This window comes from Protopterus annectens, chromosome 12.part0 (genome assembly GCF_019279795.1).
Source record: "Protopterus annectens isolate FY-2018-M chromosome 12.part0, PAN1.0, whole genome shotgun sequence".
Taxonomy (NCBI): Eukaryota; Metazoa; Chordata; order Ceratodontiformes; family Protopteridae; genus Protopterus; species Protopterus annectens.
This window is the reverse complement of record NC_056746.1, coordinates 1,265,930,227-1,265,944,002: the sequence shown is the minus strand read 5'-3', so window position 1 is coordinate 1,265,944,002 and position 13,776 is coordinate 1,265,930,227. Positions and strand designations below refer to the sequence as shown.

The following is a 13,776-nucleotide window of genomic DNA, read 5'->3' as shown; positions in this document are numbered from 1 at the left end:
GTCTTTCTAAGTTTATAAGAGCAATATTTAAAAAAAATTGCCCTTATTTTTGGGCCTTTGTCCTATTTCTATTTATGGCTTTGTCCAGATTTCTTGCACAGAGGTTGAGAGGTATGACAAATGGGTCAAGGCCATCACCATCGGCCAGAGACATTTCAAATTGTGACATACTTGTTGCACCCCACTAGCCATTGCAGTGGCTCTGGATGTGTCCAAGGAAGGCAAGGAGCAGTTATGCAGTGCATGTGTGCAGAGTATCCCCCCATCCAAGGTAGACAAGTACTACAGTGGCTTTTCATCTGTCCTTGATTTTGCATAATGTTCTGGTTTTCTGTCATATTTTTTATACTGTTGTTTATGCTTCTTCTTATTCAGAAAATGCATGTAGTTGTGGTGCCTGTTGCTCTGTGTTTAAGTAGCAATGCTTTAATGAGCATCAGGTAAGCTTATCTGAGATTGTAAGATGCAAATAAGCTTTAATAAGCATACTGTTAAAGAATTACCAATATTGAAAGCCTTTTTGTTGTTGCCATGCAAAGAATATTTACATAACTAGATAACATGTAAGCCTTAGGTATTGAAATGCATATGACAGTATTTGTAATAAAGGACAGGATTACAGTATTTTCAGAAGTTCATTATATTTGTTGGAGACTTGCAGTCATCTTTGCAAGCTTTACCTGTAAACTAAACAAAACGCCAATCTATCATGTGTGGTCCATAACTTGCGCAGTAATCCTTTAAGCAATTTATCTTGAGCTTGCTTCTTGTTTGCTGTTCATTTTTTACTTTGATCATGTTTTCCCCATGAAACAAGTAGATAGTTGTCAGGCAGCAGGTCTTTGTTGGATAACAAATATTTTTACAAGTGGGGGTATCACAGAGATTGCTACTTTCAGCATGTTACTTGGTACTTTTATAAAGTTGAATATAAATTATAAGCAGAACTGCAGTGCAAGCAGAAGTGATTTGGGTTGAGTGCTGCTTGTTTTTTTTATATTTAATTTTGACTGGCATTCCAGTAATGTATTTAAAAAGTAATTTCTTTTTTCATGCCTCTCAACCTTATTGTTTCCATCTAGATATTAAGTAAGCTGTCATGTAGCCAATTCATTGAAATACTTTTTTTCTTCTCCACTTCATTTTGTCTTGATTGGACTCTCATAATGATGGTTTGGCACCCAGGGCAGTGTATTTAATTAAAGTCCCAGGTTTTGTGGTTTTGAGCATAGCCCTTCCCCTTGGCCCCACCCATTCAGCTTTCTCTTGCAGCCCCCCTTTGATTTGAAGTCACTAGCCGCCACTGCATTCCATGACACTTTCTTTTGTGAAGTAATTCCCTTATTCGAATTCAAAAAGTCTGGAATGACAGGTGATGTCATTTAATAAGGCTATAAATATACCTAACTGTTTAATTCCTTTGTCCTTGAGAAGAATATTTGTGCTAGGAATTTAATAATTCTGTTTCATGCAAGTATCTTCACAAGCTATTTTTCTCTCACCATTTCTAAGCCCTGTTTTGTAAGGATAAATACTGTGTGGTGGTACAGTGTGTTAGAAGTATAAATTGTATTCTTTTCACTGTCAAAGCAGGTGAAGAATAGAGAGTCTGCAACTAGGCAGTTTTGTTTGTGGGTAGTTAGGTAAACACAACAGGTCTGTACCCCCTGTCAAGTTTGCCTTTTTTTATTCCTTTTGTAGTGCTATGGGCATTTCAATTAACATCCGATTTAACTCCTTCACTAATTCTCACTTTGAAGGCAAAGTAGTGATCCCTTAAATGAAATAGTACCTGTAAAGTCCTTATGGCTTATGACCTGGGTCATTGGTAAGGCCACCCTGCCGGAGAGACATCACTACTGCAGAGCTTCACTGGTTAGGGACAAAATGGATATGGTAAAAACCTACGAATGCCAACAGCATGCATGGTTTCAAAGTTTTATTTGGTTAAATAGTTTTGTTGCACATTCTCTGCCACTACTTCTGAACTTCTTAGCTACCTTTTTTCCTTGTTTCTTCAAGTCACCATACTTTGAGCCATCTGTATTCCCATCCCTGCAGCACTGTCACATGTTTTAGAGTGTCATGACATAAGACATTCTGATTTATAACTGTTAGAAATATACCCAACCCCACACATTATAACTAAGTGTGTGCAAGTGCATGTGTGTGTGTGCGTGTGTGTGTGTGCGTGTGTGTGTGTGCGTGTGTGTGTGTGCATGTGTGTGTGTGTGCATGTGTGTGTGTGTGTGTGTGTGGTTTTCTGTTGTTGCACCACATATGCTAGGCCACAATGAAAACTTGGGTGGATACGTTTGGGTTTTGAGCCGTGCTGGGCATTATTTCTGTCATCTCTCTGTGTTCTACACAGTTTCAGCAGAGTCCTTGGTAAGCAGGAGTTTTCAACATAGTCATGGTATCTGTATTGGGCACTAGGAGTTTGCAAAAGATGCAGTATGTTTTTCATTCCCCTGTCCTGCTGTCTGTTGCCTTGGGTAGCTCATCACTGACCTAAGCAGATACCCACCACTCATTGTATTGCAGCTTTACTTTATATTTTGTGTTCCAGTGTACTGTTTCACTTTATATTTTGTGTCCCACTGTACTGTTTCCCTTTATTGACTTGCTGTTGGTGAGTGTATCACTAGTGAACAGCACTGCCTTCTGGGTAAAGTTTGGCTGCATTGAATTATTTCTCCCTACTAAATAACTGCAGTTTGACTCCCTGCTTTCACAGCTTCTTTATCTCCACTGCATTGAGCAGTGCGGTAACATGTGGACTCCATTCCATTTTGCTGCAGTTTTGTATTTAGACCGATGTGACTGGACTAGTTCAGTTTATACCATGTAGCATCCTGTGAAACTGATAATGACCAGCTTTAACAAACTGTTCTCATTTCTTTGTTTGCTTTCCTTTATTCCTGTAAAGTTTTGCGTCCAGAAGGAAAAAACAATCGGCAATTTGTTTTCACCATAAGCATTGGATCCGTCCCTTGTCCTGGCCAGACTTTAGATGTTGCTGCTGATTCCCGAGAAGATCTCATGGACTGGATGGCGAAGATCAATAAAGCAGCTCACACTGCAGATGCTAGGGTAGGTACCAATTCGGTTTTACAAAACTGCTTGGTATTATATGGTTAGTGTTTTTTTTTAATTGCTGAATGCTGCCACTTGAAAGAGGTCACATATCTCAGGAAAAGGGGTCAGCAACACCTGTAACTCTTATAGGCAGCTAAATAGAACCCAACAGCAAAAATGTATAAATCCAACAGCAGAAAGCTAGGAATCCAGCCATCTTAAAAATAAAGGCACTTTATTTCACAAACACAAGCAAAGCTTTCAAGTCAGACATACTCTTTCTCGATGCGTAAAACAATTCATTCATATTACTTCTAGGGCAAATATGTAATACAAAAACCAACCTACCACAACCAAATTACACATCACATGGCACATTCTAATAACCTTTTAAAAAGATACAAAGTTAAATCATATATATATATATATATATATATATATATATATATATATATATATATATATATATACACAAAATCCACTTAAGAAGAGGTTAAAAATGTGTGTGTGTGTGTGTGTGTGTGTGTGTGTGTGTGTGTGTGTGTATATATATATATATATATATATATATATATATATATGTATATATATATATATATATATATATATATGTATATATAAAAACACCTAAAATGTACATATATAATTAATTACTACAGCCTGAGTTAAAATCATAGAAAGCTCTGTTTATATTTTAAAATAGGTTTTATACTATTCATAATATTTAGTTCTAATGGCGGGTCTGCCCTGAAGTAATTGATCCATTTATACTTAGCTAGTTCAGTTGTGTTAAATAGATCCCACTCTTGCTTATGAACACACACCTTCTGGAGCACCCTAACCCTGAGTGTGTGCTCATTCCCTAGCTGCAGAATTTGTTTACTTAGCGCATTAGTGTCAGTGTTCATACATATGTCTGACAGATGGAACCCGATATTTTCCTTAAACTTTTGATTCGTTTTTCCTATATAGAAACATTCACATTTCATGCAATTAGCAAGATATGTAACATTCTCAGTATGACATATCGCAAATACGTGTCATGTGGTTGTGATAGGCCAGCTTTTGTATTAAAATATTTGCAGTGGAAGTAATGGGAATGAATTACTTTATGCACTGAGAAGGAGTCTATGTGACTTGAAAGCTTTGCTTTTGTTTTGTTTTCTTGCTGTTGGAAAAGTGGTCAGCCTTAGCAGTCTTGGTGGGGTTGGTTAGTAATGTAGTATATTTTACTTTGTTGTATACTTCATTGTAATAGCTTAGAGTAACAATCAGAATGTTCTTTTAGAGGTGGAGATGGTTTTGCTTTTACCCCAGTGTTAAAAGAATGCTGTGACATCATTGCTTGATATAGTAGGGATAGGAGGGTCTGTATTAGAGGCACGAAAAGACTTTAGTGCGAGCACTGACATGGCAAAAATGCCGGGAATCGAAACCGTGATTGTGGGGTCGTGTTACAGTGAGGAGTGGAATGTTTGCCCTTTCCTCACTGTAGTGCGACCTCGAAGTTAGAATATATATTTAGCGGGGGTGTTGGGGGTGCAGCCCCCCCACAATAGCAACTTCAATTATCGGCATTTTCGCTCATGTGAGCGTTCGCGGTAAAGTCTTTTTGATTTTATAATATAGACCCGGGATAGGACTGGATGCTGTGCAAAACCGCCAGTACTGTATGTTTACCTTGGGGTTACCTGCCCTGCTGTTACACTGCAGTAACTTCATTTAAAGGCACAAGTCAGCCCTGACTGTCACATGTATCTTTGGAGATCTATGCAGTCATCAAAATACCTTGCTGTGTGAAATTAATGCTGGTTTATAGAGGTAAGGTAAATAAATCAAACTATACCTCAGTTTTGAAACATTTATTTCAACTCAGTGTTTTGATAAAAGAGAGGAAAATGTTCAATCCTGCATTTATACTTTACAGTCAAAAAAGGAATACATCACACAAAATAAGTAGTCATTGACCATTTCTCTTGAGTACTGGAGAAAAGTGTTTTTATTTTTAAAGAAAGGTGTAACTCAACAATGGTGCTGTTTCTGCTTAGCTGAATCAATTATACAGTTGCCCAAGTTAAGACAATTTTGTGTTGCAATCAGAGAACAGCACTGTGACAGAATCTTAGAATAAATATTCAGTTCTGTGCCAGCAAATTATTTTGGCATGTGCTTTAATTTGTTTTTGCTCTGTTGATGTCAGGTTGACGTTTTAGAATGACGCTGTCAGAACATGTGAGAATTGCGTAACACAAGGGATTTTAGTGCATAGATCAGTTTGCCTCCTTTATGCTCTGTGCCTAGACTAGTAGTCTTGGGCAAAGTGGCAAAAGCAGTGGATATGAGTGAGAGAAGAAGACATGGCATTGGCCTTTAACTTTGGGTGTCGTAGATGTATTAAAGATATAGACAACATGGCATGCTTAGCCATGAGTCGGTCAGGGTTAACGTGAGCTGGCAAACAGTTTCACATTGCCTTCATGTATTTGTAGTGATACTCTGCATGGCTTATGCTGATGTTTGTGTAGAAATCAAATCTAAGCTTATAAAGAAACTAACTCTACTGATTGAAGGGTCATGCTGTCATAGAAGAAAGTGTAGGGTTGGTCTGTGCTTTCTCACTAAGTAGTTAATTAACAGCAGATTTTCAATAAAGAGAAGTGGCATTAACCTTCCATTGTAGCTGTCCATTTTAGTTTCCTCTTTCAATATACAGGAGTTTGTCCTTGTGTTCAGTAGTGCATCCTAACTGACAGTGAGTGTTTGTGTGTGTGTGTGTGTGTGTGTGTGTGTGTGTGTTGCACACCAGACTGCCCTTATCAGAGAACATTACAACATTAAAATGTCTTATTTCCCTTTGTTATGAAACTGCACAGCTTACTGAAGGAAAACTGATGGAGAGACGGAAGAAGATTGCATTGGAGTTGTCTGAGCTGGTCATTTACTGCCGTCCAGTTCCTTTTGATGAAGAAAGTAAGTGTTGTTTCTTGCATTTTATTACACATGGTATTTGCTAGATTAAATAGTTTATTTTTTGTTGTCAAAAAAAGCAAGTGATGGTAAAACATTTGGGTCTGGGCTAATGATGTGAGTAAGGTTGTTCAAAGGAATTTTCTTTCAGAATCCAAAGTGTGAAACAATGTAACTTTTGATAGATCAGTTGTCTACACGTTCCTCCTAGTGCATGTGATGCATTTTATACTTCTGATTCTGCTTCTATCAGAAGAGTTTATACAAAGACCTCAGGGCATCATGGGAGATATGTAGATTTTTCCATGTGATATATAATGCTTCAGCACATTGGTGTATGATTGCACAATGACGGGCAGGTTTTTAATAAGGCACTTATTCCAACATATAAGATTCCTCTAGCTATTTAAATGTTTTACCTTTATTAGGGTGAATGGGCGTTCCTTCGTTGAAGGTTGTGCGTCAGCCCGGCAAGTCGGCACGTAAAAATCTACTGCCAATCATTAGCGGAACGGAGTTCCGCTGTGGTGACCCCTAACTGGGAAAAGCCAAAAGACACAACAACAGCAACCTTTATTAGGGTTCATTAAGAAAAAAATCTAGCTATGTTCTGAAACATTCAGCTTAAAAAGAAATCTCTGATGTCTTTATGTCAGAGGTAAATACCAAAACAAGAAGGAAATATAACAGCAAAACCCCATAGCAAGTGCATCTAAAAACCAACCAGAAATCATTTTACCAATGCCCAGGAGGATTAACTAAATAGAATCAGATCAGTTTAATTAAAGATCTGATGCGGTCATTTTCTTTGTTCCTCAGTGAATGGTTCTCTGATCCGATCCTTTGATCCGACTCAGCCACTTTCTCTAGATTCTAAGATCCAACTATTGAGCTCCTGCCTGTACTTATAATGCTCCGACCACTGCATTACCTCAGATCTCGTTTGCTGCTCTTAACGATTCGGTCAGGATTGCGTTCCCTCAAGCTCAATATCTTGATTTTATTGGGAATAGTGAGTAAAAACTTCAGATTTTAATTTTCTTTTTGTTTATAGCTTTTATAATATTCTCTCTTTACCTGCTAGGCTAATTTATCTTTCTTTACCAAAACTGGTATTATCCTGTTGGTTCTTTACCTTCTCTGTAAGGTGGTATTATTATTATTAGCATTGCTGGTATAACTTCTTTCCTCTAGTGTGTATGTGTGTGTGTGTGCGTGTGTGTGTGTGTGCGCGCGCGCATGTGTGTGTTTGTGTGTGTGCATGTGTGTGTGTGTGTGCGCGCGTCTGTGTGTGTGTGTGTAGATCAATATATATATATATATATATATATATATATATATATATATATATATATATATACACATGTGAGTGTGTATATATACATATATATTCATTTACATGGATCAATATCATATGATAGAAACCTCATTTGACTGAGACCAAAAGACTGAAATTTCAAAAAACTGAAAAGTCATTTGAATGAAACCCATAATAAAATGTCAACATACTAAATTTTAAACTGGACCATATAAAAGCAGACTAGGTGGGGGGGCTACACCCCCCCCAACTAAATATACTAAATCCAGGATCGCACTACAGTGGGAAAAAGGGCATAGAAGTGGCAGCATATAGATTACTGTTGGGTAAGTGAAAGGTATATGGGGAAAAGGGCATAGTAATGGCAGCATTTAGATTACTGTAAGGTAAGTGAGAAGTATATGGGGAAAAGGGCATAATAGTGGCAGCATGTAGAAAACTGTAAGGTAAGTGAAAGGTATATAATCTTTTCTCCACTGTAATGCAATCCTGGAGTTAGTCTATATAGTTGGGGGGGTGCACAGCCCCCCACATTGGGGGGGTCTGGAGGGCGTAGGCCCCCACCTAGTCTGCTTTTATGTGGTCCAGTTTAAAATTTAGTATGTTGAAATACTACGTTGCTGGTTCTGTGTCCTCTTTAACGTGACAATCATTCATCGTAGAGCTCTTTTTGTAGCCAGGTATTTTCGTCTTCCGTCTTCGCATTCCGAAAAGGCATCCGGCAGCCAACAATCCATAGGCTTTCTGAAAAAAACATAAGGATAAAGATAGAGATAAACCACACAAGGCTAAACCTTCCGACGACTCTACCGCTAAGCAGGTTGTCAGTATTCCGGAATTCAGTGAGGTGCCTTTGCAGCCCCTGTTGCCCGATTCGATACCTTCGCAGGCCTCTACTGAGACCCTTTCGGAGTCTGTTATGCAGCAGAAATCTTCATTGTCTTCTGAGCCTTTAGTTGTCTCTGCCTTGGTTGGGTCTGGAGCCGCAACGCACACACCGGCTTCCGAGGAGGGTTTTCGCACTACCGAATCTAGACATAAAACAATGCCTTCTCCTCCGACTACCATTTCTCTCAGACCGATGGATACTCTTAGGCCTAGAGGCAAGGCCAGTCCTAGGAAAACTACCTCTAGCTACCATTTTACATCTGCTTCACCACCCAAGCCCAAATGCTTAAAATGGCGGATGATCTTATCACCCTTATCAGGGGTAGTCAGGCTGCACCTTCTAAAAGGAAACAGGACCCTTCCCCTGAAGTACTGGCAGAGCAGGATTCTGAGGAGTCTGATTATTCAGATGTTGAAGAGGAACAAATACCTCTTACTGCGTATGAGGATTCAGATGCAGAGGAATCCATTCCTTTTGCCTCCCCACCAGAAGATCTTTCTTTTGGGGAAACCCTTCACACAGTTGGGGAACATTTCCACTGGGAATCCCAGGACTTCCCTCAGTCTAAGAAAAGACTAAGAGAGTTTCTAGACCTGCCCCAGCACAGACCATTGGCCATCCCCCATCTTAGAGGTGGTTGATGATGTCTTCCAGGAATCCAGCTTAACTCCTGAAACCCTCTCACCTGCCTCCAGAAAACCTGACATGTATTATAGAGTACCAAATTCTCACAAATACTTGTACAGAAATCCAACTGCAGACCCCGGAGGTCATTACACAGAGACCATTACAGAGTACCGGATTCTCACAAATACCTATACTGAAATCCTACTGCAGACCCAGAGGTCATTACACAGGGACCAAAATGAGCTAAGGCTAGTTCTACAATGAACCCTACTCCTTTTGACAAGGACTCGAGAGCTCTGGACAGATGGGGTGAAAAACTATACACCTCTGCAACCTTAGCTATCAGAGCACTCAACTGTTCATCTCACATGTTAAAATATCAACAAAACACTTTGGAACTATTAAAACAAAAGATTTCAACCTTTCCTGACTGTGCCAATTCGAAAGAGTTGATAGATTTACTGCACTCTACTTGCCAAGTGGCTAAACACTCATTACACTGTGGATATGACACCTTAGAAGCCTCAAGCAGGGCAGCAGTGTCAGGAGCTGTCATTAGGAGACATGCATGGCTGAAGGAACAACCTCTCCCTGATCATGTCAAATCTAAATTACTTGATGCACCCTTGGATTAAGTACAACTTTTCTGGAGTAAAATCAGAAGAGGTGCTTAAAAAGATGGAAGACAAAACAAAATCTATGCAAGCAGTAAAATATTTCCTTCAGGTACAACCTCCTAGGTTCAACAGGAATTTTCCCTCAAAACATTGCTGCTTTCCTGCATCTAGCAGACAGGGACAAGGTAAGCCCCCCCAGGGACAGACCACCCAAACTCCTATCTCAGGGTCAGCAGAGAACCAAGCAGTGCAAATTCCACTCCAAAGGCAAGGAGTTCTAAGCCATCACTCTATTGCAAAAACTGTCAATGACTCCCTCTCCCCCCTCTGCCCTCCAAAAACAAGGAGGAAGGCTCTCCCTCTGCAAAGAGAATTGGCTTTCTGTAACAAAGGACCAATGGGTCTTAAACATCATTTCTCAGGGATACAAATTCTCCTTCAACAAACTACCAATTCCGAGAGGGTACCCAGATTTACCTCCAAATCAGTGGGCAGAGACATTGAACAAGTCCAAACTCTCATATCCCAAGGGGCAGTAGAACCTGTCCCCTCAGATCGAACAGGCAAAGGCTTTTATTCCAGAATATTCCTTGTTCCCAGAAAAGGGGGAACTTGGGGACGCCATCCTGGATCTATCCATTCTGAACACCTTCTTGGTGGTCCCCAAATTCAAAATGCTAACTTTGCAGCAGCTGCTGCCTATGCTGACAAAAAATGCCTGGCTAGTTACCCTAGATCTAAAAGATGCCTACCTCCACATCCCCATAATAGAATCCTGCAGGAAATTCCTTCGCTTCAGAGCAGGCTCACAACACTTTCAGTTCTCTGCTTATCTACTGCTCCCATGGTATTCACCAAATGCTTAGCCTCAGCCATAGCCTTTTGCAGACAGAAAAATATAAAAATGTACCCTTATCTGGATGACTGCCTCATTCAGGCAGATTGCAAAAAAAAAAGCTCCTCAAGGACCTCCTCTTTGTCAAAATCCTGCTAATCTCCTTAGGGTACATCATCAACGAGAAGAAGTCATGGCAAACTTCCTCCAGGAAGATCCTTTACTTGGGGGCACTTCTAGACACTGCATCCCAAATGGCCTTCCTATCCCCAGAAAAACAGACCTTCCTGCCTCTCTATTTTACCCAGCTGGCTTCCAGCAGTCACCTCACTGCAAGGAAGTTCCTTCAAGCCTTGGGGTACATGGCATCTTGCATCCTTCTAATTCCTCTGGCCAGGCTTCACATGAGGAAAATTCAGTGGTACCTAAAGAACCTCTGGTGTCAGCACTCTCAGCCTCTAGAGACCTCTCTACCTCTGATCCCCCTGGATAAGGGCCGAGTTTCTCTGGTGGGCAGGGGCCTGTGCCCAGAACAAGGGTCTTCCAGTCACCCTCCGCCCAACCAGGCAGACAATTACCACTGATGCCTCAGACATAAGTTGGGGCACTCACCTAGAAGGCAGTTGCACCAAACGTCTTTGGAATGCCCAGCATCTTCCCTTGCACATCACCAGAAGGAAATGATGGCAGTACAAAAGGCTCTGACATCCTTCAAACCCCATCCCAGGCCAGGGGTTCTCCTTATCATAACAGACAACACCACAGTAATGTGGTACATCAACAAACAGGGAGGGATCCAATTTTACCCATCTGTGCAGGCTAGCCATGAACCTCTGGCTGGCAGCCTCTTTCATGGGACTACACCTGATAGCACAATACCTACCAGGGATCAACAACACCCTGGCAGACCACTTAAACAGAAACTTACTGGACCCCTACGAATGGCAGCTCCACAGAAAAATCTTTTTACAAATCACTCAGGAGTGGGAGACCAGGGAGTATCACCACCTAGTGTGGAAGGTGGATGCCTTGATCTTCCCCTGGAACACCCTCTTTGTGTATGCATTCCCTTTCCATGCCTCGTATCCCCAAGGTATTGATTAAAATAAGGGAGGAAAGACCAAAGGCCATTCTCTTTGCTCCAGATTGGCCTAGACAACATTGGTACCCCTTACTGCGCAGCCTGACCTTGCAGCCTCCCAGGCAGCTTCCCCTGATCTCAGACCTCTTATCTTGGGGAGGGCTGCACCCAGACTTGCAGACTCTCAAACTGTCAGCATGGCTAATACTCTAAAGACAAACAAGGGGCCCCTGTTAAACAAACAGGTCCTAGACATTATCACAGAGGCCAGAAGGCCCAGCACCAGAAAATCTTATACAGGAAAATAGAAAAGATTTTGCTCCTGGAGACAGTCCAGAGGGGGAAATACCTCACAACCTTCCATCTCACTTATCCTGGACTACCTAGCGGAGCTACTTAATAGTGGCCCCTCCTTCTCTTCTATTAAGCTCCACGCCTCAGCCATTTCAGCTCATTTTGATACAGAACAGCCTCTGTCTTCCCATCCTTTGATTAAACAATTCCTCAGAGGAGCTTCTAATATCAGACCTTCCAAAAGTCCACCCTCTCCAGCCTGGGACCTGAATTATGTTTTGGAAAAACTAACTTTACCACCCTTCGAACCTGCTGCTTCAGCAGAACTAAGATACCGCTCCTGGAAGACTGCTTTTTTCCTAGCTATCACCTCAGCCAAAAGGGTTTCAGAACTTCAGGCACTGATGGCCATTGAGCCCTTCATCATCTTCCATGCAGACAAGGTCTCCATCAGGACTAATTCCTCCTTTGTGCCCAAGGTGGTAGCTAATGTAATTCTCAACCAGGCCGTACATCTACCCACCTTCTTTCCTCACCCCCAAAACAAGGGGGAAAGAATTCTGCACTAAATGGATGTGCACAGACAGCTGAGATACTATCTGGACCGGACTAAACCCTTCAGGAAAATAGACCAACTACTTGTCAGTTTTGCCCCAGGGGCAGAGGGGAAGGCCATCTCCAAACAAACCATTTCCAAATGGATGTCACACTGTATCCATTTCTGCTACAGTTTGTATGGGAAACCCCTCTAAGTCTAATCAGACCCATTCCAGTAGGGCAGCCTCCACTTCCACAGCATTTGTCAGAGGAGTTACCACCAGGGACATCCTAGAAGCTGCCGCCTGGACTTCTGTCCATACCTTTACCAAGCATTACCACCTACCTCTATTTGGGCAGGGTTTGTCTCTGCAGGGCATGATGACCCATTCCTAGGTCTCTTACTAATCCTACCACCCCTGTCCTCAGCTTTGGGAATCCTCCCACATGTGATGGACGGCAACAGTGAAACATGAAGAACATAGTACAGTTCTGTACACTTGCCATAAATGTAGATGTTTGAGTGTATTCACTGTTGCAGTCCTGGTTTCCCACCCTCCTTCCCTCTTGTATCTTTTTTCTTTATGGAGACATAAGTTTCTAACTGTGGCTTTTAGCCACCAGGACCACTTTACTATATATACTTGCACCTCTGACTGGTTAGGGCAAGAAAAACTGATATAATGGCATTGGCTGCCTTCCTTTATAGCACTGACAACTTTACGTCAGCCAGCAAGCAACAGCAACCGATGCAGAAAAACATTGACTCTGGTATTCGGGCCAGCCAAGGGCTACCACAGCAGGGATAACCCCCACAGGTAATGACTGCAACATTGAATACACTCGAACATCTACATTTATGGTAAGTGTACACAACTGTACTTTTTCTTACAGCTGTTGAGTCCCAAGCACTCAAAGTCAAGTTCCTCAAAGCCAGGGACTTGACCGTGCTGCAGCTTATGCTCCTAGCTTCTCATGCTCAAACGCGAATACGAGTTCAGCCAAGCAGCTGATGCACGCTAAAAACTTGCATTCTACGGATTGACGTGCAGAACTGCAGAAGTGCGTGTGGCTCAGGAAGGTGGGAAGGGAAACTGAGTTAGGGTGGTTTATGTTTAGGGAGTGACTGGAAGATAATGGAAGGAAGGAGAATTTTAGGTTTAAGGAGTGATTGGAAAGTTAGGGTTAGGGAGTGCAAGAGATTTTAGATTTAGGGAGTGATCAGAAGGTTAGGGAGTGGAGGGGAATTTCAAGTTTAGAGAGCATTCTGTAGGTTAAGGTTAGGGAAGGGAGGACAATTTTATGTTTAGAGAGTGATCAGATTAGGGATGAAAAAGGGAGGGGGGAGAGGGATTTTAGGTTTAGGGAGCAATCTGAATTTAAGATTAGGGACTGGGTGGGTGTTTTTAGGGTTAGTGTCAAGGTTCTGAGAGGTTCATGGGCATTGAGTTGTTGGGGTACTTGCCAACACAAGCGAGTGGGAGCAAAGAACTATGTTGCAAGCTAATGGTACACGAGCACTTGTAGTAGACC

General features: G+C 41.5%; 1 protein-coding gene across 1 annotated transcript in view; it reads left to right on the top strand.

Moving 5' to 3' along the window:
* PLCG1 (phospholipase C gamma 1) overlaps positions 1–13,776 on the top strand; it is a 415,222-nt gene that overhangs the window by 299,747 nt on the left and 101,699 nt on the right. The window contains exons 17-18 of the mRNA XM_044089015.1: positions 2,930–3,093; positions 5,952–6,048. Coding sequence (XP_043944950.1) covers positions 2,930–3,093; positions 5,952–6,048 — 261 coding nt within the window. The remainder of the gene's footprint in view (positions 1–2,929; positions 3,094–5,951; positions 6,049–13,776) is intronic.